Source organism: Rhodnius prolixus, unplaced genomic scaffold (genome assembly GCF_049639745.1).
Source record: "Rhodnius prolixus isolate KJV_2025 unplaced genomic scaffold, Rpr scaffold_11, whole genome shotgun sequence".
Taxonomy (NCBI): domain Eukaryota; kingdom Metazoa; phylum Arthropoda; class Insecta; order Hemiptera; family Reduviidae; genus Rhodnius; species Rhodnius prolixus.
In genome coordinates this window covers 674,914-700,975 of record NW_027411625.1, presented here as the reverse complement: position 1 = coordinate 700,975, position 26,062 = coordinate 674,914, and the positions used below count along the sequence as shown (strand labels likewise).

At 32.8% G+C, this 26,062-nt stretch overlaps 2 protein-coding genes across 12 annotated transcripts in view; one reads left to right on the top strand and one right to left on the bottom strand.

The window, feature by feature from the left end:
* LOC141459329 (uncharacterized) overlaps positions 1-18,834 on the bottom strand; it is an 87,324-nt gene extending 68,490 nt beyond the window's left edge. Inside the window, exon 1 of one of the 2 annotated variants that reach the window (XM_074138289.1) lies at positions 18,347-18,834. The gene's annotated coding sequence lies outside the window, so the exon portion shown is untranslated. The remainder of the gene's footprint in view (positions 1-18,346) is intronic. The other variant, XM_074138290.1, reaches the window with a different exon arrangement.
* LOC141459325 (uncharacterized) overlaps positions 1-26,062 on the top strand; it is a 799,141-nt gene that overhangs the window by 435,386 nt on the left and 337,693 nt on the right. The window contains exon 1 of one of the 10 annotated variants that reach the window (XM_074138282.1): positions 1,570-2,027. The exons of the other annotated variants lie outside the window; for them this stretch is intronic. Within the exon in view, the coding sequence (XP_073994383.1) occupies positions 2,007-2,027 (21 nt within the window). The 5' untranslated portion in view covers positions 1,570-2,006. Of the gene's footprint in view, positions 1-1,569; positions 2,028-26,062 lie in introns of those variants that run through there. 10 annotated transcript variants of the gene reach the window in all.

Sequence of the window (26,062 nt, the reverse complement as noted above, 5' to 3'; positions counted from 1 at the left end):
TACATTTTTTGTAAACAACGTAACGCCTATGTCTGTTCATGAACTAACAGAAGACACATCAACCCTGTAATGTAAAATATTACTTTGTAAACTAGCCCTGAAGATGACCTAGTCCCTAGGTCGAAAGCTTGGCAGAATAAATGTATCACGACTGAAATGGCAATTATTTTTTCATCCTATTGAAACTATGAATCAGTCACTAAAAATAATGAACAGTAAAGTACGAGTATGTTTGCTAGTCGCCTCCGTCCAAGACACCAAATTAGTAGTTTGACGTTAAGCCTGCCTGAAAAAATAGGCAATTACTTTACTTTTTGTAAGGAAAATAAAACATTGCAATATTAAACCTCCATCGGGCGCATTTAATCTGTGAGATGAAGAGGGCATTTTCTTGTTGATAGCAACTCAGGTATTTCTTAGAATGAGCCATGGTCCTCAGTAGCTTACTCTTTTACCTTCTTCTAACCAAATGGCCTGTCGGTATTTTACTCTTAGTTATGTGGTGTTACTTAGTGTCCGCGTAATCTGTCAGATTAGATGCCCCCGATGGTCTTATTCTTTGGGTGTTGAAATTTTTCAACTTTTCTTATCAAAACACTGTTACAAAGTACATATTATCATTTGAAAGACAGTTTTCTTGCTTATTGACTATTTTTGCAACGAGTGTCTTTTGTTGAATATTGAATAGAAGAAAGAGAAGGGGATTCGGACACTAAAGAAGCTTTTTTTTAATTGTTAAAAGATCAAGATGCGGATGAATTTGAGTGCGCATGTACAGGATAAAGTAACCAAATTGTCGGATGAAAAAACCTACTTTTAGTGTTAGACGAGGGAGCCATAAATGGCGTTTGCCTGGTATAGTTGGTGACAACCTCGACAGAAACGTAAGGAGATGGTTTATGGTCATTCTTTCGCTCTTCTGAGAACATAGGCGGGCATCAATGCGTAAAAAAATTTCTTGTATAATGCTAATAAACCATCTCACACATTCATTCATAAATGTGCACCTCAAAATTAGGGATGACTGATTTTTCTATTCACATTAATGTTCTGTTCCACTTTACTAGTTTTTTTTTAAAGAAAAACTTGAAACTAAAAGTTTTCATACGTTTTCAAAACATTTTTGATGAAATTAACAGCTATTGGGTCATTAATCTCACAGATTAGTTGCGCCCCATGGTGTTACAAACATATTGCACCCGATGGAGAGTTAAATTCGTAACATATACGGGACTAACTCCTCTTGCATATACTCGTTTCGGCTGTAAGATAACACACGATCGATATATTACTCCTATCTACAATAAAATTCACAAATCGAATGACACCTTATCAATGAAAATCGATTCTCGCGTTTAAACGCAACGTTGTTTATTAAAAACTTTTGCCCATTTTTTGCTTTTCCGAAAATATACTAAATTCACGTTTTTGTAAAACAGAATATATATATACTTATTAACAAGTATCTGCCATTTATTTTAAAATTAGGGAATTTTAATTTTTACAGGGAAAAATGGTAAAATTTTTGATGTTTTTTAAACATAACGCCTTTTTTTTGCGCAGTTTTTAAATATCAATCTTATAGGATAGTTTTAATTAACCAGAATTAATTATTGTTAATCTAAATTAAGTTATTCTTACTGTAAATTAAACAAATATCTAACTTTATAATGTAAATGTTTAGGTAATTAGACGCTACTCATCAATATAAACAAGCGTGTTTACTGGTCGCAAGGTTCCAGGCGTCTTAGTTGTTTATTAGATGATTCAATTGTTTCTTGTTGGCCACACAGCATTATCATATTTTCATCCGATTTAACTGTGTCAACTGTTCAGTTCAGTTACCGGCAGCTTTCCTTTGTCCATTAACGTTCTCTGCAATAATTAATCAATTTCAAAAAGTGAAATCTATCTAAAACTAATGATTCGTTAAGTTTTTTAATTTTTAACGCGTGTTACTTACTAATATTGCAAGAATTTTGGTTTTTTTGGTTTAGTGTAAAGCAATGAACAAATCTCCAAATAAGGTAGGATTTTATTATGCATGAAGTTTTTTTTTTATTACAATAAAGTATAGAAATATTATTTACGCGTAATAAATAAGGGAAAAACAATAGAATTAATTTAGAGGTTACGGTATACTGGATTCCAACACGATTTTATCTACTGGCCGTTACAGAGGACCCTTCGAATTCAATTTCAAAAGTTTGGCACCCTAGTACATAATGTTTAATTGTACCACATCGTAAAAATGATGGTATTTCGTGAAATTTGTTATTCCGAGTATGTTATAGTATTATTATTATCTTTATTTGTATAGAGATACAATGTATCTGTTACAAAAGAGTTCATGTTCACTTTATAAACTTAGTAAAGTGTAAGAACTTAGTTTTAAAACTTTTTAAAAATAATTATCCTATTATATTTTCTTGAAAAGTAATAAATTTATATAAATATTGTTGACCAACATTTTGTAATAAATTTTGAGAATTCCAAAATTTATTAAACACAATATTATTTATTTTATTTAAATCAGTTAATTGCAAATGTTCCCTGTACCTGTCTAAAATTGTAGATATACTAGGTTTGTGATATAAGCATTCCAATGAGCCCAAATCTTCTAAATTAATTTCTTTTAAGCATTCAACTACCTGTAAGTACCAATTAAATTTAATGTTGCTTGGATAGAGCTTACTCATTACAGTCTCTTTAAGCAGATTTTTACATAGTTATCATTTAAGCTCTGTCACATGATAATTCTATTTTTTTTTTTTTTTTGGGCGCATCGACTGCTGAGGTTATTAGCGCCCCTCATCATTTTAACATTCTCTCTTCTTTTAACCACTCGAGCTGGGTCGGCACGCGATTCCTTCGGGCTTCCACATACTGCACCTTGCCCAGCAAGGTAGGGTGGAGCCCAGGTATGTTGGAGTATGTATCCCACTCATCCCCTCTTATCTCATCGATCCAGTTGACGAGGGGGAGAGTGGAATACATCCGTGCCTTCCCCTATCTACATCAACTAAAGATATCAAAGCAAGACCAAAAGTGTTATCATTACCGAATATAACTAAGTACTAAACCTAATCTACCATAAGGAGGCTATTTTTCTTAGAACTATGATAATGTGCAGTACTTTTAACAAATTTTCCTGCACATTCTAAAATAAACTTAGTCTAAAAATTAACCTAGGGGGGTTGAAATACTTTTATAAAATTTCTTTCAACCCCGTACTGTGATCTATCCTAAACATTCATACAACTTTCTTGCCGATAAATACATTCGCGCCAATAAATACATTCGCGCCAATAAATACATTCACGCTAATAAATACATTCACACCAATAAATACATTCGCGCCAATAAATACATTCACGCTAATAAATACATTCACGCTAATAAATACATTCACACCACATTTCACACAAGGGGAAAGTACTCGATATTCCTTTCCCCTTTAAAAGAACTAAACCATAAACTAAGCTAACTCTTAACCTAGATTTTACAATATAAATTAATATCCTTTAAATATGTAAATAGCCTCCTTATGTAAGGAGAACCCTCATCAAGAATAGCGCGCTTGTCATGTGGCAGGCCTGCTCTTTCTCTTTGGCTACGCAGTGCCTGACACCCTTCCAACACGTGCGACACTGTCAGCCTTTCTCGGCATCGTGGGCACCTCGGCCTTCTTTCGGCAATGAGGAGGTACCCATGTGTCACACGTGTATGTCCAATCCTTAGCCTTGTCAAGATCACAGATTCGTGCCGCGGGTAGTTCTCTACTGTAGCATTCAAAACACGTGGTTTTATTTCCCTTAATTTTTCGTTTGTGCGGTCCCACTGCCCTTGCCATTTAGTTCTTATTAAAAGTTTCATATATACTTTTAGGTCAGTGGGGCGCACAGAGATGACTGATAATTCTATTAAATTTTCTTTATCTTTTATCGATGATGATGTAGCTTTTCCTAAATTTTCTTTATAGAAGGGGGTTTGAAATCAAATTAATCATTTGGGTTTTCGGGTTTTTGGAAAATACTTCACGAAAGACAATTTTAATCCTTGATAAATTTGCTGTTATATTTTCTCGTATATCTTGAGACAGACTAACCTTATTACTGTACATATTAATAACTTAACTGTATAATATTATTAATTAAAATAATTTTTATAAATTATTGGAAAAAAACGTTTCTATGATATTTTTATGCTTTAATTTTTTATGCCCGCCATTATTGATCACTTTTCGTGTACCACCAACCAGCAACTCGCGTACCACAGGTTGGGAAACGCTGTCCTAGAAGGTTATTACAGAAAACACTGTCCATCACTGGATACTGTTGTCTGTAACGAGAGAACCACATTCCTTGTTGACGCGCTTTAACTTAAAATCAATAATAATAATAATAGTTATTATTATTACTTTGTCATTTACATTTTATACAACCAAATAAACACTTTAAAATAAGTGTTGTTAAACGTTTAGCAAAATTTATTTACAACTAAACTTTGTAGCACAAATTAATGACTATGAAAATAAAATGTCCCATCTAATGATGTAATCATTGCAGTAAAAATGGTGCAAGTATATTCTGGGCCTCAATGTGTAGGCGTAGGAACGTTCCAGTTATCTGCCTGTTTCTAAGCTACATATAATTCAAAGATATCCATTTTTAAAATTAAATACTGAAAATAATATGTCTGTTGTTTGTATATACATATATTATTTTCACAATGGCTAATTTGGCAAAGTTTGCTATATCAGCTTGGCACCGTCTTGCGTTCTACGTAACAATAGGAAATATCTATACCACTCGCTATACTCCTTTCTTTAATTATATTCATTTCTTTAATATAAATTATTTGTAGCGAATCTGGTTTAGATACTCGCATGACTTTGTATTACAATTGTTAAACGTGTTTAAGATTTCATAATGATCTGATGAATGGAGAGCAAGAAATTGAAACCTAAATTAACAACTTTTGTTTTTTACAGTTACATTAACTTACTTATGTTAACACTATCTGCCTCATTACGTTTCACTTAAAATAAATTAATTATGTCAAGGGATAATAAATAGCAAAAATCAATTAAAGTAAAGCACGGTCCATGCTGTAAGATTCATTTTTCTTATTATTGTTTAACCTCTCTTGGCACGTATAAAATATTTTACTGTACACAATAGCAAAAGGAAAAGCTGTCTTGATTATTCATAATCGGTAATATTAGAGTAAAATAATAATTCTAACATGATCCGGCAATTACTTTAGGTGTTGATGAGTCAATAATTGACACACACAACAATGGCGTACTACATACAGTGACTCCCATTAATATTGGGACAGTACATACAGAAGTTAAAAATTGACGAAAATTCAAAGTGGCACCCATTTATTCAAATTTTTATAAATTCATTTCATTTTATAATAACTATTAATTAAATAAAAACTATTTAAATAAGTACATAAAAATGTTTTGGTAGATTAAAAAAAATATATATAATAATAAGAGCAAATTCTACCTCTCATAAATATTGGGACACTATTATAATTTATAGTTTGTCCAAGGTTTTGCCCGAATATTTATACAATTTGTAAATATATACCTTAAGCATACATATATTCAATATGAAATTAATAATTAAATTAGTTTATATAAATCAAGCCAGGTGTAACATGTCGCGCAAAAATACAAATACAACGATTGAACAAAGAAAAATTGTAATTTCTTTGCCCAAAGACAATAAAAAGTGTTAGAGAGACAGAAAAACTGATCGGACCTAAAACATCTACTGTGTGGAACATCATTCAGCGTTACCAAAAAGAAAAAAGAATTGTTTCAACCCCACAAAAAGGCCGTCCTCAACTGCTCTCTGAGAGAGAGCAGCGTTATATATTAAAAGAATTAAAAAAGATCACCGACTTAGTGCTCCAAAACTTCTATGTGAAATTTTTGACATGTTCAGAGAGCAAAAAAGGAGCAGAAACAGTTCGGAGAGTGCTAAGAAAACTCGACTATCATGGTAGAGTAGCCTGGAAGAATCTTTTTGTCAGTAAGATAAATAGTGTTAAGAGATTGAAATTTGCCGAAAAATATTCCAATGTAAATAGTGACTTTTGGAATGATATACTCTAGCGATGAATCAAAATTTAATGTTTTCCAGTCAGATGGAAGGGTTATGGTCTGGAGGAAAGCGAATGCTGAACTCGAAAAGAAGAATTTACAGCCAACTTTAAAGGGTTTTAAAGCTGCACCACCGGGTGGAGGTGGGTCAGTTCTGGTTTGGGGCTGGATGTCCGCATCAGGATTTGGAGAATTAGTATTTATTGATGGAATGATACACAAAATGGTTTATAGTAATATATTAAAATATAATTTGAAAAAAGTGCCCAAACATTTGGTATTTTAGGGTCTTCTAAATTCTACCAAGATAACGACCCCAAACCTACGGCTTGGGTGATACGTCAGTGACTGTTATACAATTGCCCAAAAGTATTCCAAACCTCTCCGCAGTCACCAGATCTTAATCCCATTGAACATTTATGGCAATATTTAGCCAGTGCTTTAAGAAAAACGAATAATATTTAACAAAAATGAATTAAAACGATGTTTCCTGGAAGAATGGGAAAAAAACACCACCTGAATTAACCAAAAACTTGTTTCACCTATGCCTGCTCGTTTGAGGGCTATTGTAAGTCAAAAAGCAATTATTAAATTATTACCAACCAATTATTAAATAGTAGGAGATTTTAATATTGAACGTTTAAACTCTAGCACTTCTGGTGTCCCAATATTTTTGAGAGTCTTATTTTACACTTTTTCAAAAAGTGCTACCTAACAGTTTGGAATTTCATCGATTTATACTTATATATAATTTCTACAGATGTTGCTAATGTAATTTAAAAAAAAAAAAATTCCAAACTTTTGTATGTTGTTTTCATTTTCCTTTTAAATCATTTTGTAAAAGGTGTCCCAATATTAATGGGAGTCACTGTATATTTTATTTTAATTTTGTTGTGACAAAGTGAAGACAGATTAAAATTTTTTTAAAAAAATATTAGCTTGGCTGTGATTTAATGGAAGCAGCCTGGCATTTTAAATATCAATATAAATTGCGTTTTAGTGACCTAAAATATTATATTAAGGATTCAAATTAGCGAGGAATCGGTCCAAATAAAATCAACAACTCGTCTTTTTGCCAACGTCTCGACAAATATATCGCCTTCTTCAGGACCTGGGATATTACAAATAAAACAATTTAGAGAATTGAAACGCAGTGATACAAAAATAAAGTTTCAATAATTATAAAAAATTTATTGTATTTGACAATATTTATTTATTTTTGTATCACTGCGTTTCAATTCTCTAAATTGTTTTATTTGTAATATCCAGGTCCTGAAGAAGGCGATATATTTGTCAAAACGTTGGCAAAAAGACGAGTTGTTGATTTTATTTGGACCGATTCCTCGCCAATTTGAATCCTTAATATTTTAAATATCCATTTTTTTTTTATTATCTGTAACATCATATCAAGTTGATATAAAAAGTAAAGTAAAGTCATTGCCTATTTTATCAGGCTGGACGGAGGCAACTAGCAAACATACTTTACTGTAAATTTTTTTTATTAACCATTAAATAAAATCCAAGGCCCTAAGACCGGGGGAATCGAACCCAGTACACCACAATACATATTAGCTTTACAGGTCTCGCCTCTAACCCGCTCGGCTACCGTGGCGCCTTATCAAGTTAATATAATCAAGAACATTTTGATTTAACAAAATCTTTTAGAGATATGCGTTTCGAAAATGGTGGCTGATACCAAATAATTTGGTGTTTGAAGTCTAAAATATGATTTATGTTTTTACAGGGCTTACACAGAAATGATATTCTTATATTGAGGCAAGATTATTATTTTGTATTTTGAGAATCGTCCAACATCTAAAGCTATTAAATGCTCGGTGCTTTTTTTTCAGTGCACTGGACCGTGTTCTCTGGATATACTCGTATACAACACTGCCCACTTTTGATCGTCGTATTTTAAGAGAAATGTCATTCGTCTTACTTTTTAAGAGGCAGTATATTTTAAAAACATTTCTGACTAAATAAAGTATTTTGAAAATGAAACCACTTTCGGTAGAGACGGGAAATTCTTCCTTTTGAGACCAGTTTTAAGCTTTCAACGAATAAAATTAAAATTTAATTACATGTTTAAATCTCCTTAACAAAAACTTACAGTTTAAAAAGTTAAGTATAAGGTTTGATTAAACGCCAAAAGGTACACAAATCAGAAGTACCCAACATTTCATTAGTACTTCATTGATATTATTTAAGTAATTTTACTGCATTAATTTTCATTAACATTTTTTAGAATTATTAGATGTCACAGACCCTTATGCTGGCCATTTTCATCTACAATATATTTGTTCAAGTAGCACACCATTTAACTTAAATTGATTGACTGTAATATCTTTTTATCTATATATATGCATTTTAATAAAATTTGCATACTTTTTAGGACAGCTAATTATTCCAGCATTTTACTATAAGTAAAATTAAGGGTACTAAATTAAATTAAAATTGAGAAATGAATAATTATTGTTGAATAATCTACTTGTTAGTAACTGTGTGTTATCTGTGCTCACGAATATTTCGGTGAGACGAATTCAAGACTGAAATATTGTTTTAGATCCTCCGTGATTCAAATTTTTTAAACAGTAGCCGACTCTAACTTTGTCTTTTTCTACTTTAACAAGCATGAATATGTGTCAGAATAAAGGGCACATTAAAGAGAAATCATAAGAATAATTTGGAATAGAGTTAAAATAAAGTACCTATTTAATAACGAAGATATAATATACATTTTATAACAATTATAACAAAAAAATATTATAAATGAAGTGGCCAGCATAAGGGTCTGTGACATCTAATAATTCTAAAAAATGTTAATGAAAATTAATGCAGTAAAATTACTTAAATAATATCAATGAAGTACTAATGAAATGTTGGGTACTTCTGATTTGTGTACCTTTTGGCGTTTAATCAACCCTTATACTTAACATTTTAAACTGTAAGTTTTTGTTAAGGAGATTTTTGTACTTTTTGGATAGATTTTCCTTTTTGTCCATTTTGTATAGTTACATATCTGCTTTACAGATTTTTTTAAAATTTGGAATAAGCAATACTATCATTATAACCTGATAAGGTGTTAAGTCGGAACCGTAACTACCACTGAAGAGATCTTTTTAAAGAATGATTATAGTTGCGGTCCACAAACCATCCTCAATAACAATTTTTTTGAAAAAGCGTTTTGAATAAAATAGGAAGGTATTTGTACGTAAATAGAAAAATTAAACTGCGATTTCAGTACTTCCTTTTAAGAGGAGTAAGAAAAATAAACTGCGAATACAGACAAAGATTTTGAATCGAACGGCAATTCATTGATGTAAATCGGTTCACTCATTGATTATTTTAACGATTGCAGTACTTCCTCTTGGTAGGAGTAAGAGCATGATGGCACTTCACAGCCACGTAGAGGAGCTTTTACCGCTTCTTCGTGCTAAATTTTATCAAAATCGGACTAAGGGTTATAGAAATATTGGTAATAGTTTTAGAAAGGGCCTTATTTGGGTGAGGCAAACTCCTCTCCTTATAAGGCACAGCATCGAGACTTTCAAAGTGCAAATCTGTACAAAATATTACGTAGGGGAGCCCTAACCCTATCATCCTACCAAATTTTATCAAAATCGGGCCGAGATTTACAGAGTAATTAGTAATAATAATTTTGGAGGGGGCCTTACATAAAGGGGGCTAACTCCGCGCCCATTTGATGTACAGCGTCGAGACCCCCAAAAGGCACATCTACATAAAATTCCGAATCGAATGACACCTCATTCATGAAAATTGGTTCACGCGTTTAGGCGCTACGTTGTTTACAAAAAAGGTAACAAGAAGAACAAGAACAACAAGAAGAACAAGAACAAGAACATTTTCTGAAAATGCCGTTTTTGCTCATTTTTGGCAACTTTTTTCTCGATACCTATTAGATGTGGGTTGTTGCAAAAAAATTACAGCTATAAAGGAGGGTTTGCCCCATATTTTAAAGAAAATTTGGGAATTTTATCTTTTGTAGAAAAAGAGAAAAAAATTGTCAAAGTTGGGTGTTTTTCAACGTTACGCTTTTTCGTGCAGTTTTTGATGGTCAACCCTTATACAACTGTCCTACCGGACAGTTTTAATTCCAAATTATTCTTCTGATTTATCTTTAATATGCCCTTTATTCTGAAGTTGTCACATCTTATACATGCATGTTAAAGTAGAAAAAGACAAAGTTAGAGTCGGCTACTGTTTAAATTTGAATCACGGAGGATTTAAAACAATATTTCAGACTTGAATTCGTCTTACCGAAATATTCGTGAGCACAAATAACACACAGTTAATAACAAGTAGATTATTCAACAACAATTATTCATTTCTCAATTGTAATTTAATTTTACTTATAGTAAAATACTGGAATAATTAGCTGTCCTAAAAGTATGCAATACTTATTTATTTTATATTACATAACATATATATAACATTGTGAGAAGAACAGCTACATTGGGAGTGTGATTGAAGAAAACTATATTATTTGCGATAAAGCCAGATAATTATTACCTATTATTATAAACGTTTGACTACTACATAAAATAACAATTACTTTAATCGAAGAATGAACTTAAACAGACGATTTTTATTAAAAATAAAATAATCGAAATCATTGATGTATGTTGGTGTAAGCATTTTTTTTAAAAAAGTTTTTAAATTTTGTAGCCTCGTAATTTTTTTTATTTTTTATAATGTTTTCTTTTTAACCTGTAATTAATAGTTTGATTATTATAGATTAATAGATATTAAAGTCAATCTACAGTGCTACTTGAACAAATATTTTGTAGATGAAAATGGCCAGCATAAGGGTCTGTGACATCTAATAAATTCTAAAAAATGTGAAGGAAAAGTTAATGCAGCAAAATTACTTAAATTATATCAACTAAGCTTGAATGAAATGTTGGGTACTTGCTGATTTGTGTACCTTTTGGCGTTTAATCAACCCTTATACTTAACTTTTTAAACTGTAAGTTTTTGTTAAGGAGATTTTTGTACCTTTTGGATAGATTTTCATTTTTGTCTATTTTGCTAAGTTACATATCTGCTTTACTGTTTTTTTTAAATTTGGAATAAGCAATTCTATCATTATAACCTGATAAGTTGTTAAGTAGGAACCGTAACTACCACTGGAGAGATCTTTTTAAAGAATGATTATAGTTGCGGTCCCCAAACCATCCTCAATAACAATTTTTTTGAGAAAGCCTTTTTATATAAAATAGGAAGGTATTTGTACGTAAAAAGCAAATTTAAACTGCGATTTCAGACCTTCCTTTTAAGAGGAGTAAGAAAAATAAACGGGCGATTACAGTACTTCTCCCTAAAAGGCAAAGAGGCAAAGATTTTGAATCGAACGACAATTCATTAATGTAAATAGGTTCACCCATTGATAATTTTAACGATTGCAGTACTTCCTCTTAGTAGGTGTAAGAGCATGATGGCACTTCACAGCCACGTAGAGGAGCTTTAACCACTTATTTGAGCTAAATTTTATCAAAATCGGACTAAGCTTTGTAGAAATATTGGTAATAATAGTTTTAGAAACGGCCTTACTTGGGTGGGGCAAACTCCCCTCCATATGAGGCATAGCGACGAGACTTTTAAAGTGCAAATCTGTACAAAATTTCGATTCGAATGAAACTTCATTCATGAAAATCAGTTCACGTGTCGATAATTTGAAACGATTGCTATACTTCCCCTTAACTAGTGTAAGAGCAGATCGTCGCTTTAATGTTACATAGGGGAGCCCTAACCCCCATCATCCTACCAAATTTTATCAAAATCGGGCTAAGATTTACAGAGTAATTAGTAATAATAATTTTGAAGGGGGCCTTACATAAAGGGGGCTAACTCCTCTCCCATTCGGTGTACAGCGTCGAGACCCCCAAAAGGTACATCTACATAAAATTCCGAATCGAATGACACCTCATTCATGAAAATCGGTTCACGCGTTTAGGCGCTACGTTGTTTACAAAAAAGGTAACAACAAGAAGAAGAAGAACAACAACAATTTCTGAAAATGCCGTTTTTGCTCATTTTCGGCAACTTTTTTCTCGAAATCTATTAGGTCTGGGTGGTTGCAAAAAAATTACAGTTATAAAGGAGGGTTTGCCCTATATTTTAAAGAAAATTTGGGAACTTTATCTTTTATAGATAAAGAGAAAAAAATTGTCAAAGTTGGGTGTTTTTTAACGTTACGCTTTTTCGTGCACTTTTTGACGATCAACCCTTATACAACTGTCCTACCGGACAGTTTTAATACTTAAATATGTTTCCAGTTGCTTAGACCGTAATTATTGGCGAGTGTGGTCAAAGTAAAATTTTGATATCCAACTGTAGCCAGGGGTAACAAATAAATGGCAGCTAATTTTCTGCAATAATTTTTCAATAATTGGACAGCTTTGATTTTGAAGACAGTTTTGTATATTTTTCTTTATCTCTGTGGCCATTGAACTTGTTATCACTCAAAGCCTCTTTCACCGCACTAAACAGATACACAAATCAGAGGTTCAGTGCTATAAAATGGGTAAGGTGAGGAAATTTGCCTCATTAGCTTTCTGCATCAGTGCCATTACGAGGAATCGAGCGTTGTCTTGAAGAAGAAGCACGTCCTTTACGCTGCTATCGCAGACATTTCCTCGTCAGCTCAAGCTGGACTTAGTTTTCAATCAAACTAAGTTCAAACTGTGTAAGTCATCGATCTTTTCTTGGATAAGTGAATCTACACGAGAATGCAACGCAGTAGTCGATACTGCAACCGGACTTCTGCTCGCCGCTTTTAAACTTTTACTAAAACACACGTAAAAACATGGCCCGGTTCATGCAACTACGAGGGTTGGCTGAAAAGTAATGCACACATGCTTGCCGAGCGCGAACGAAGAGCTTAAAAAAGCGCGCGAGGTGGCATTTGGAAGTTACATTTCCCCTTGTTACGTATGCGCTGTTTGAACTCGCTGCGTTCAGCCAGTGTATTTTTAGACGCCGAAGTATGGACAAGTGTACTGGTGCTATGTCACTGCGAGATAAATAGCGTCCATCATTACGACCCAGAAGAGAAAAGGCAGAGCACTGAATATCGACATGCGTCTTCACCTCGGCCGAAAAAGTTTAAAACACACAACCGTCCGCAAAAAAAAAAAAAATCTTCTGACTGTGTTTTGGGATGCTCACCAAGTTTATGTGACCAATTTTCCTGGATCCAGGGGCAACGGTAAATTCTTCTCGGTACGTACAGACTCTAAGAAAACTCCGACGTCGAGATTGTCGTGTTAGAGACAGCTTGGCACCAATAATCTTGCAACATGACAACGCTCGTCCTCACACCTCGCGCGGCGAAACTGCAGAGGCTCTGGGAAAACTGAAGTTTGAACCAATTCCACACCCTCCTTATTCCCCAGATCTTGGTCCATGCGATTTTTATTTGTTCCCTCTACTCAAGAGAGACCTCAAGGGTAATCACTACTCCTCAGACGATGAGGTGAAGGCTGTCAATTCCTGGATTCAAGAAAAGTCAAAAGAATTCTTCAGTGCCGAAATGAAAAAACTAGTTTCATGTTGGGAGAAATGTACTAGCGTTAATGGTGACTCCATTGAAAAGTAATACATAATTGTGAAGCTTAAGAATTGCACTTTAATATACTTTCTGTCCGAACTTGATAACACTTTTCTTTCCCCCTCTCCTAGCATGTGTGCATTACTTTTCAGCCAACCCTTGTACTGTCGTATTTTTTGCTCAACCGAGAAAATATTTCTGACGGATATGGTCACTTTCTGAAAGTAGAAATCGAATCACTGAACACTGTTCTTCAAAAAAGCACTTTCCGGCATTTAGAGTAAGATTTGTGGTAATGCACTAGACCAGGGATCGGCAGCCTATCTAAAATATCGTATATGTATTGCATATTTTAATTTTATTGAAAGAAATGAAAATTTCACTTATTAAAGATATTTTTCATTAATAATTTTAAATGTGATAGGTTTGAAATTGAATAGAATTATTCAATATTAAAATAAGGTACGTAATTATATATGGCAAAACTGCCGCCTGTTCATTCGTTTATTAATTATTTATTTGTTTATTTACTTCGTAATATATAAAAATAAATATATAAAACATTTAAATGTTATTGAATATCATAAAATAATAATTTGTGAATACAAATGATCTACAGAGTTGTTTACACTATCATCCTTGCGGCTCTTGGTAAGATTTATTAAAATTATTTAAGGAGAAGTGGTTCTCTACTTAAAATAAGTTGCCTTTCCCCTGGTCTATACGATAATGTGGAGGTCTGGATTCTAACAACTGGCTAATTCTAGCTTTTCTTTTTCTAACTGCTTTTGGCAGCCCAGGTGATGGATTTTTTTTTTGCCTGTAACGACAAAACATTCCCTAAAGGCCGGCAATGATCTGAAAAGATTCTGGATTCCAAAGAATGATTGAACAAAAAAGTGTAATTTTAAAAAAAAGTCCAAAGTACAGAATTTACAATTTCAGTTACAGAGTGCACCAGAATCGTATTATTGAACCTTTTTATTTTGTTTTCTACAACTTTCAAGTCTTCTTAACAGATCTATATCAATAAACAGTTGGTACTTTACATACATATCTATATTTTTTTAATTTGAAAATTTTTGTGTCAAATGTTAATATCTGCCCCCACTGGTGGGGTAGCTTTGAACACAATATAAAATAGAAAGAAATGATATTACTTTACTCTGAATCTACCTTCTATCAGCTATTTCTCTCGACTACTACATTACTTTCTCTTTTAAATCACTGAAATCTAGTTCGGGATGTTGTACCCGAAGTGATGGATTTAGGAAGTTTGAACAAAATATTCCCCCTCCTTCCATAATAGAAAATATAATATCCAACACTTTTTTTGCAAGCAAATAGACTTTTGTAAATACTAGATTTAAAAATACGAATTCCAAATGTTAATATGGACTAACAATACTTACACCTTGTCCACTACAATCTTCCACAACACACTTCCAAAGCTGCAACAAACATTTTACTTCCACCTTACTAAATATAACATTCCTCAATTCTGGACTTTACCAAACAATGAAAACGAACGGAAACTCTGTCAATTATACAACAGGTCTACCGCAAAATATGGAGAAAATTAACAACCATAAATGTTTTAAATATTTAGCGAGAAATTAAAAACTGTTCAAAGGTGCCCTCTGTTCAAAGGTGCCCCCTGTTCAAAAGTGCCCCATCTCCCCTACTTACTTTTTCTTGTTTTTCCTATAAAAATTTCCCAAATTTCCTTTGAAATAAAGAGCATCACCTTGAAGTCAGATAGATGGCCGATATTCCTCATAACCACTCTGTAGTTTTGCTTTTTGGCGAATCCATTTATTGTTTTCATTATTACCTCTTATTGTAGCCACGGACAGTTTTGACAACCAATCTACTAAAAAATCCAAGAAAAATTATCCAAATTCGTGCTGATTAACCATAGCGTATCCACCTTCGTCCACGACTTAAGACAAAATTCTGTTTTTTCATTCGAGATTTTAAATCTGTTTGAAATGGGTAGAACTGAAGGCATATTTCTAAGGCAGCTGTCGGACTGTAAATTAGCAGAGTAACGAGATGTCAGACTTGAAGTGGTGGGGTTTCTCTTGAAATGAGCGACGGTTTTGAAATAGTTTAGCCATACCCAACATTTTTTTATGACAGACTGACTGTGAGCGCTTGTTAGCGGTTTTAATTAAATACAGCGCTGACTGAGATCCGTTTCTGAATGTTTAGTTGCAATCTTACAGCAAATAGCAACTAGTAATCTTCCACAGAACTGTTGCACCGTGGTTTTGATCGTTCTGATCCGAACTAAATCTGAATCTGGTTTGAACACTCACACTACTCTATACCGTAACATACGTAATCCAATCTTCTTTAAACTAATATTTTTTATTTTCTCTCATCCTATTGTAATGGTACAGAATTTCAATTTTGAATTTTATGTTTGAGTACGGTGAAGGTGTTTTTATAAATTTCTTTCTCACCAGGTCTCAATCGCACGCGCGTGAGAATGAGTGTTATGTGACGTAATACCAAAAAGAAAAATCTTAGAAATAGTTACTATTAATTCTAAGGTCGTAATTTTCTCGGATAGTCAGGCTGCTCTACGAGCTATCAGTTCCTACTACGTCAATTCAAAGCCTGGTTTGGGACTGTCTGGGTCAGGGATGGCGAACCTTTTTGAGACATGGGTCAAATTTTGTTCATTTTTATTTTTTAATACTAGCTCTTGGGTCACTAATGCCCATTTGCACAATTTTAAACGGAATATTTTCAAAACTAAACATCTTTAAAATTCAGTTGGCTTAACGGGTAAAACGGGACGAAACAAGTGCTGTGGAAGTCCCTTTTCTACAAACATAACTGAACAAAACCTTACAAAAGTGTGTTTTATCTGAAGAAAAATCTAAATATGGTTATTTGCTTTGGGTTGTCGATTTTTTCAAACAAACAAAATATGAGTAAAATTATACATTTTATTTGATATTTTGTAAACACTTTTTGCTTTATTTCAAATACTACAAAAGCATTTGTCGTCATTCGCGTTTTAGAACTGAAACGATCAAACTAAAGGTTATAGATAGCATCTAAATTGCTTTTGTGTCATTGATTAAAAAAAAATACAGATAGAATATAAATTATCCACACAATTAGAAAATCTAAATCAACCCGCTTAAACAAACAAATGGTTGCCTAGCAATTGTGGGTCAGTAAAAAAGCTTGCGCAGGTCATTGTCTGACCTGCGGATCATAGGTTCGCCATCACTGGTCTAGGTGTCCTGAACGAAATTAGTGACTAAAATAAGGTCTTTCTGGATTGGATACCTGGTCATTCAGGACATAAGGGGGGAACGAAGTGGCAGATTTATTGGCCCGGAAAGGCTCTGCGGGACACTTCGTTGTCCTGGAGCCCTGTTTTGGGGTTTCGAGGTGTGTTAAGTCTGCGGCCATTAACTTATTGGGTGCAGAGTAGGTCTCAAGAATAGTGGCTCAACACCACTAGGCAGAGACAGGCGAAGGAGTTCATTAAAGGCTATTCTGCAGAATTAATCCGTCAAGGCCGTGTGGGGCTATAAGGATGATTGTAGGCCTATTAATCAGGCCACTGCAGGCTCAGGAAACACATGTATCGCATGGGCCTGGCAGATGATAGCCTTTGTAGGTTCTGTCAGGAAGAGGAGGAGGAAACGGCACTGCACGTGTTGTGTCAGTGTGAGGGGCTCGTGTGGCTAAGGATGTTACTTCTCGGGGAGCGAAAAAACCAAGGCCTGTAAGCTTTACCCAGGAGTCGCTTTCCCAGAATTAAGAGTCTGATTAAAAGGACAGGTCTGGAGGGTGAGCTTTAGAGTGAGGGGAGCCACAATAGATCCAAAGGGGTCGCAGTGGCGTAGGCCTTAAGGGCCGTCCTAGTCTAATCTAATCTAATGTAATTTTATTTTACTTTTTGTGCATTGGTACAACTCCCAGCTGTATAAATCAATACATAATATTTGAAATTTATTCCAGATTCATACAAAGAACGTCAATAAGGTTCTCGCTAAGATCGGGTCAACCAAAAATGCCTTTAAAAAAATAAAAATGATTTAAGGCGCGTCAAACATCTAAGGTTATTGAGCTTTTTTCAGTGCTCCGGATAGTGTTCTCTCGTTACAGACAACACTGTCCATCAACGAGCAGTGAGCAGTAAGAAGCTACAAGGAAGAGAAAATCTAGAAGGCAGCAGCTGGATTCGAACCCGAGACCTCCGCATGGAAATCCAATACGCTAACCGCATAGCTAATTCCTTCCATACCGGAAAGGCTATTATTGCTAAAATACTTTACTAATTATTTGATTATAAAACATCTTTACAAATACTCAATTAAAGAGATGTGACCGGTCAGGGGAAAGGGACGGTATCCTTGCGGGCGCCAGATAGCCGAAGCTATCAGAGACGATATCCCTAACCAGCCTCAAAAGAAAAATACCCTTAAGGGTGCCTCTGGCGGGATAGCTCACTGGTGAGAGGAGGGAGGGTCCTGGAGACAATGCCCTGGGCGATAGGGAGTAAAATAAAATTCTCTCTTGTGCTTAATGAACCAAACGACAAAATACCTTTAATTAAGGAAAATAATCATACAAAAGGAAAACTTATACTAGATACAAAATAATAATAAAAAGATAGAACTCACAGACGATAGATAACATAAGCAGGCACTGGCCAGGCCGAACGCACGGTAGAGAATGAATTTTTTTTATTTTTATTTTGGAATCTTGGCTGTAAACAGCACCTGGTCTTGCAGTCCAAAGTGCAAATTTATATTATGTAGCAGCTCCTGCCTCCTACGACTATTTTTCGGTTACAGAGACTACAATTGATTATAATTTAGAAATGAATTATTATTATAAGTAGTTATTTATTTGTTATTATCTGTGTAATTTGTGCTCTCGTATTCTATTGTAAGACGAACTGAAGGTCATCAGAGGTAGATGAATCACTATTGAGTCAAGAATTCAAATACACTTGCATTGTTATCTCGCACTTGCCGACGGTTTTAGAATTGCTTAACACATTTTCAGAAGTTTGAGATCTAAGTAAAGTAATTCCAACTTAGGTAACTTCAATATTAATTTATCATAATAAACATTAAATAAAATCCAAGATCTAGATCGGGAATCGAACCACAATACTTATTAGCTCTGCGAGCCCCCGCATTTCTGACCGCTCGGCTACCGTGGCGCCTGACTCTCTAAATTAAAAACAATTTATCGAATCTTAGATTGTGACGAACGAATTTTCTGACTGGATACTGGACAATAACTGAACATTTAAATATTATAAAGTTTTTCAGTTTAAAATTGCAGATCGATTAAAGTGCGCCTTAATTTTCCGACAACTCCCGGGATTAGCCGTAAAGGCTAGTCTTCAGAGTCTTAATACTGTAAGTGATCACAACTAGAGTGGACAACTGTACGAATGCAGGAGGCTGCTGCAAAATGCCAGTTTTTGGTATAATATTAATATTTTGTTTGGGTTTAATTTAGTCGTACAGCGTATAAGTTCAATTTTGTTTATTAAAGCAGCATATTTAAGCTGAAATTTAGTTGGTAATAAAAGATAAATAAAAGCCCTGTTTTCTGTTAAAAAAAAAATTTATTTCAGCTCAAATGTAGCTTCGCCACTGCGCGTACATTCCATTTTATAAAATTATCATCATTACCAAAAAATCCATATTTGAAGAACTAGTACCGGAACTAGCCGTGGCCAAAATTGTTGTAAAATTACTAAATACAAAAATATTTTCTTTTATTGTCTAATGACGTGTTTTGTATCTAGACAACCCAAGCTGGCTACAATCCCATTACTTCTGGACATAGGCCCAAATTTTTAACCCAATTGCCTAACCCTTCATTTTTACTATTCAATCCAAATACAGTAAATACTTTTAATCTAAAAGAGTTGCCAAACTTTTTGAATCATCTATCGCCTTAAGTATTTGGAACTTTTGTCTCATAAAAACCTTTACATACTTTCAATAAGTTTACATAATTAAATAGTTTATTCTGAAAAAGGCAGTTTCAGGCTTACCGCTCGGTGATGGGACAGTGTTGTCGGTAACAACAGAACACTTTCCGGAGGCCGGTAGGGCACCGAAAAAAAGTTCCGGGCGCCAATAACCTTAGATGTTGATGCGCCTTAAATAATAATTTTTTTTAAAAAAATAGTCTTTCCTAAAAATATGCCTATCTTTTGTAAAAATATGCGTATATTTTTGAAGGAGATATAAGGTGATAAAGTTTGAAAGTTTTGCAATTCCTTCATACTTCGAATTGCTGTATCTCCTATCCTATTGGTTTTATCTCTGCGAAAATATGTACAATTCTAGTTCTCGTTTACCTCTAAAATTGTGCAAAATAACAGCTTTCTATCGCTATTAATAAATGAGATATAAGAAGATAAATTTAGGGTTCTTTGTATTGGCTTCATATTTCGAATTGCTGTATCTCCTATCCTATTGGTTTTATCTCTGCGAAAATATGTACAATTCTAGTCCTCGTTTACCTCTAAAATTATGCAAAATTGCAGCTTTCTATCGCTATTAATAAAAGAGATATAAGAAGATAAATTTAGGGTTTTTTGTATTAGCTTCATATTTCGTATTGCTGTATCTCCTATCCTATTGGTTTTATCTCTGCGAAAATATGTACAATTCTAGTTCTCGTTTACCTCTAAAATTGTGCAAAATTGCAGCTTTCTATCGCTATTAATAAATGAGATATAAGAAGATAAATTTATGGTTTTTTGTATTAGCTACATATTTGGAATTGCTGTATCTCCTATCCTATTGGTTTTATCTCTGCGAAAATATGTACAATTCTAGTTCTCGTTTACCTCTAAAATTGTGCAAAATAACAGCTTTCTATCGCTATTAATAAATGAGATATAAGAAGATAAATTTATGGTTTTTTGTATTAGCTACATATTTGGAATTGCTGTATCTCCTATCCTATTGGTTTTATCTCTGCGAAAATATGTACAATTCTAGTTCTCGTTTACCTCTAAAATTGTGCAAAATAACAGCTTTCTATCGCTATTAATAAATGAGATATAAGAAGATAAATTTATGGTTTTTTGTATTAGCTACATATTTCGAATTGCTGTATCTCCTATCCTATTGGTTTTATCTCTGCGAAAATATGTACAATTCTAGTTCTCGTTTACCTCTAAAATTGTGCAAAATAACAGCTTTCTATCGCTATTAATAAATGAGATATAAGAAGATAAATTTATGGTTTTTTGTATTAGCTACATATTTCGAATTGCTGTATCTCCTATCCTATTGGTTTTATCTCTGCGAAAATATGTACAATTCTAGTTCTCGTTTACCTCTAAAATTGTGCAAAATAACAGCTTTCTATCGCTATTAATAAATGAGATATAAGAAGATAAATTTAGGGTTTTTTGTATTAGCTTCATAATTCGAATTGCTGTATCTCCTATCCTATTGGTTTTATCTCTGCGAAAATATGTACAATTCTAGTTCTCGTTTACCTCTAAAATTGTGCAAAATAACAGCTTTCTATCGCTATTAATAAATGAGATATAAGAAGATAAATTTAGGGTTTTTTGTATTAGCTACATATTTCGAATTGCTGTATCTCCTATCCTATTGGTTTTATCTCTGCGAAAATATGTACAATTCTAGTTCTCGTTTACCTCTAAAATTGTGCAAAATAACAGCTTTCTATCGCTATTAATAAATGAGATATAAGAAGATAAATTTAGGGTTTTTTGTATTAGCTACATATTTGGAATTGCTGTATCTCCTATCCTATTGGTTTTATCTCTGCGAAAATATGTACAATTCTAGTTCTCGTTTACCTCTAAAATTGTGCAAAATAACAGCTTTCTATCGCTATTAATAAATGAGATATAAGAAGATAAATTTAGGGTTTTTTGTATTAGCTACATATTTGGAATTGCTGTATCTCCTATCCTATTGGTTTTATCTCTGCGAAAATATGTACAATTCTAGTTCTCGTTTACCTCTAAAATTGTGCAAAATAACAGCTTTCTATCGCTATTAATAAATGAGATATAAGAAGATAAATTTATGGTTTTTTGTATTAGCTACATATTTCGAATTGCTGTATCTCCTATCCTATTGGTTTTATCTCTGCGAAAATATGTACAATTCTAGTTCTCGTTTACCTCTAAAATTGTGCAAAATAACAGCTTTCTATCGCTATTAATAAATGAGATATAAGAAGATAAATTTAGGGTTTTTTGTATTAGCTTCATAATTCGAATTGCTGTATCTCCTATCCTATTGGTTTTATCTCTGCGAAAATATGTACAATTCTAGTTCTCGTTTACCTCTAAAATTGTGCAAAATAACAGCTTTCTATCGCTATTAATAAATGAGATATAAGAAGATAAATTTAGGGTTTTTTGTATTAGCTACATATTTCGAATTGCTGTATCTCCTATCCTATTGGTTTTATCTCTGCGAAAATATGTACAATTCTAGTTCTCGTTTACCTCTAAAATTGTGCAAAATAACAGCTTTCTATCGCTATTAATAAATGAGATATAAGAAGATAAATTTAGGGTTTTTTGTATTAGCTACATATTTCGAATTGCTGTATCTCCTATCCTATTGGTTTTATCTCTGCGAAAATATGTACAATTCTAGTTCTCGTTTACCTCTAAAATTGTGCAAAATAACAGCTTTCTATCGCTATTAATAAATGAGATATAAGAAGATAAATTTAGGGTTCTTTGTATTGGCTTCATATTTCGAATTGCTGTATCTCCTATCCTATTGGTTTTATCTCTGCGAAAATATGTACAATTCTAGTCCTCGTTTACCTCTAAAATTATGCAAAATTGCAGCTTTCTATCGCTATTAATAAATGAGATATAAGAAGATAAATTTAGGGTTTTTTGTATTAGCTTCATATTTCGTATTGCTGTATCTCCTATCCTATTGGTTTTATCTCTGCGAAAATATGTACAATTCTAGTCCTCGTTTACCTCTAAAATTGTGCAAAATTGCAGCTTTCTATCGCTATTAATAAATGAGATATAAGAAGATAAATTTATGGTTTTTTGTATTAGCTACATATTTGGAATTGCTGTATCTCCTATCCTATTGGTTTTATCTCTGCGAAAATATGTACAATTCTAGTTCTCGTTTACCTCTAAAATTGTGCAAAATAACAGCTTTCTATCGCTATTAATAAATGAGATATAAGAAGATAAATTTATGGTTTTTTGTATTAGCTACATATTTGGAATTGCTGTATCTCCTATCCTATTGGTTTTATCTCTGCGAAAATATGTACAATTCTAGTTCTCGTTTACCTCTAAAATTGTGCAAAATAACAGCTTTCTATCGCTATTAATAAATGAGATATAAGAAGATAAATTTATGGTTTTTTGTATTAGCTTCATAATTCGAATTGCTGTATCTCCTATCCTATTGGTTTTATCTCTGCGAAAATATGTACAATTCTAGTTCTCGTTTACCTCTAAAATTGTGCAAAATAACAGCTTTCTATCGCTATTAATAAAGGAGATATAAGAAGATAAATTTAGGGTTTTTTGTATTAGCTACATATTTCGAATTGCTGTATCTCCTATCCTATTGGTTTTATCTCTGCGAAAATATGTACAATTCTAGTTCTCGTTTACCTCTAAAATTGTGCAAAATAACAGCTTTCTATCGCTATTAATAAATGAGATATAAGAAGATAAATTTAGGGTTTTTTGTATTAGCTACATATTTCGAATTGCTGTATCTCCTATCCTATTGGTTTTATCTCTGCGAAAATATGTACAATTCTAGTTCTCGTTTACCTCTAAAATTGTGCAAAATAACAGCTTTCTATCGCTATTAATAAATGAGATATAAGAAGATAAATTTAGGGTTCTTTGTATTGGCTTCATATTTCGAATTGCTGTATCTCCTATCCTATTGGTTTTATCTCTGCGAAAATATGTACAATTCTAGTTCTCGTTTACCTCTAAAATTGTGCAAAATAACAGCTTTCTATCGCTATTAATAAATGAGATATAAGAAGATAAATTTATGGTTTTTTGTATTAGCTACATATTTGGAATTGCTGTATCTCCTATCCTATTGGTTTTATCTCTGCGAAAATATGTACAATTCTAGTTCTCGTTTACCTCTAAAATTGTGCAAAATAACAGCTTTCTATCGCTATTAATAAATGAGATATAAGAAGATAAATTTATGGTTTTTTGTATTAGCTACATATTTGGAATTGCTGTATCTCCTATCCTATTGGTTTTATCTCTGCGAAAATATGTACAATTCTAGTTCTCGTTTACCTCTAAAATTGTGCAAAATAACAGCTTTCTATCGCTATTAATAAATGAGATATAAGAAGATAAATTTATGGTTTTTTGTATTAGCTACATATTTGGAATTGCTGTATCTCCTATCCTATTGGTTTTATCTCTGCGAAAATATGTACAATTCTAGTTCTCGTTTACCTCTAAAATTGTGCAAAATAACAGCTTTCTATCGCTATTAATAAATGAGATATAAGAAGATAAATTTATGGTTTTTTGTATTAGCTACATATTTGGAATTGCTGTATCTCCTATCCTATTGGTTTTATCTCTGCGAAAATATGTACAATTCTAGTTCTCGTTTACCTCTAAAATTGTGCAAAATAACAGCTTTCTATCGCTATTAATAAATGAGATATAAGAAGATAAATTTATGGTTTTTTGTATTAGCTACATATTTGGAATTGCTGTATCTCCTATCCTATTGGTTTTATCTCTGCGAAAATATGTACAATTCTAGTTCTCGTTTACCTCTAAAATTGTGCAAAATAACAGCTTTCTATCGCTATTAATAAATGAGATATAAGAAGATAAATTTAGGGTTTTTTGTATTAGCTTCATAATTCGAATTGCTGTATCTCCTATCCTATTGGTTTTATCTCTGCGAAAATATGTACAATTCTAGTTCTCGTTTACCTCTAAAATTGTGCAAAATTGCAGCTTTCTATCGCTATTAATAAATGAGATATAAGAAGATAAATTTAGGGTTTTTTGTATTAGCTTCATAATTCGAATTGCTGTATCTCCTATCCTATTGGTTTTATCTCTGCGAAAATATGTACAATTCTAGTTCTCGTTTACCTCTAAAATTGTGCAAAATTGCAGCTTTCTATCGCTATTAATAAATGAGATACAAGAAGATAAATTTATGGTTTTTTGTATTAGCTACATATTTGGAATTGCTGTATCTCCTATCCTATTGGTTTTATCTCTGCGAAAATATGTACAATTCTAGTTCTCGTTTACCTCTAAAATTGTGCAAAATAACAGCTTTCTATCGCTATTAATAAATGAGATATAAGAAGATAAATTTATGGTTTTTTGTATTAGCTACATATTTCGAATTGCTGTATCTCCTATCCTATTGGTTTTATCTCTGCGAAAATATGTACAATTCTAGTTCTCGTTTACCTCTAAAATTGTGCAAAATAACAGCTTTCTATCGCTATTAATAAATGAGATATAAGAAGATAAATTTAGGGTTTTTTGTATTAGCTTCATAATTCGAATTGCTGTATCTCCTATTCTATTGGTTTTATCTCTGCGAAAATATGTACAATTCTAGTTCTCGTTTACCTCTAAAATTGTGCAAAATAACAGCTTTCTATCGCTATTAATAAATGAGATATAAGAAGATAAATTTAGGGTTTTTTGTATTAGCTACATATTTCGAATTGCTGTATCTCCTATCCTATTGGTTTTATCTCTGCGAAAATATGTACAATTCTAGTTCTCGTTTACCTCTAAAATTGTGCAAAATACCAGCTTTCTATCGCTATTAATAAATGAGATATAAGAAGATAAATTTAGGGTTTTTTGTATTAGCTACATATTTCGAATTGCTGTATCTCCTATCCTATTGGTTTTATCTCTGCGAAAATATGTACAATTCTAGTTCTCGTTTACCTCTAAAATTGTGCAAAATAACAGCTTTCTATCGCTATTAATAAATGAGATATAAGAAGATAAATTTAGGGTTCTTTGTATTGGCTTCATATTTCGAATTGCTGAATCTCCTATCCTATTGGTTTTATCTCTGCGAAAATATGTACAATTCTAGTCCTCGTTTACCTCTAAAATTGTGCAAAATAACAGCTTTCTATCGCTATTAATAAATGAGATATAAGAAGATAAATTTAGGGTTTTTTGTATTAGCTTCATAATTCGAATTGCTGTATCTCCTATCCTATTGGTTTTATCTCTGCGAAAATATGTACAATTCTAGTTCACGTTTACCTCTAAAATTGTGCAAAATAACAGCTTTCTATCGCTATTAATAAATGAGATATAAGAAGATAAATTTAGG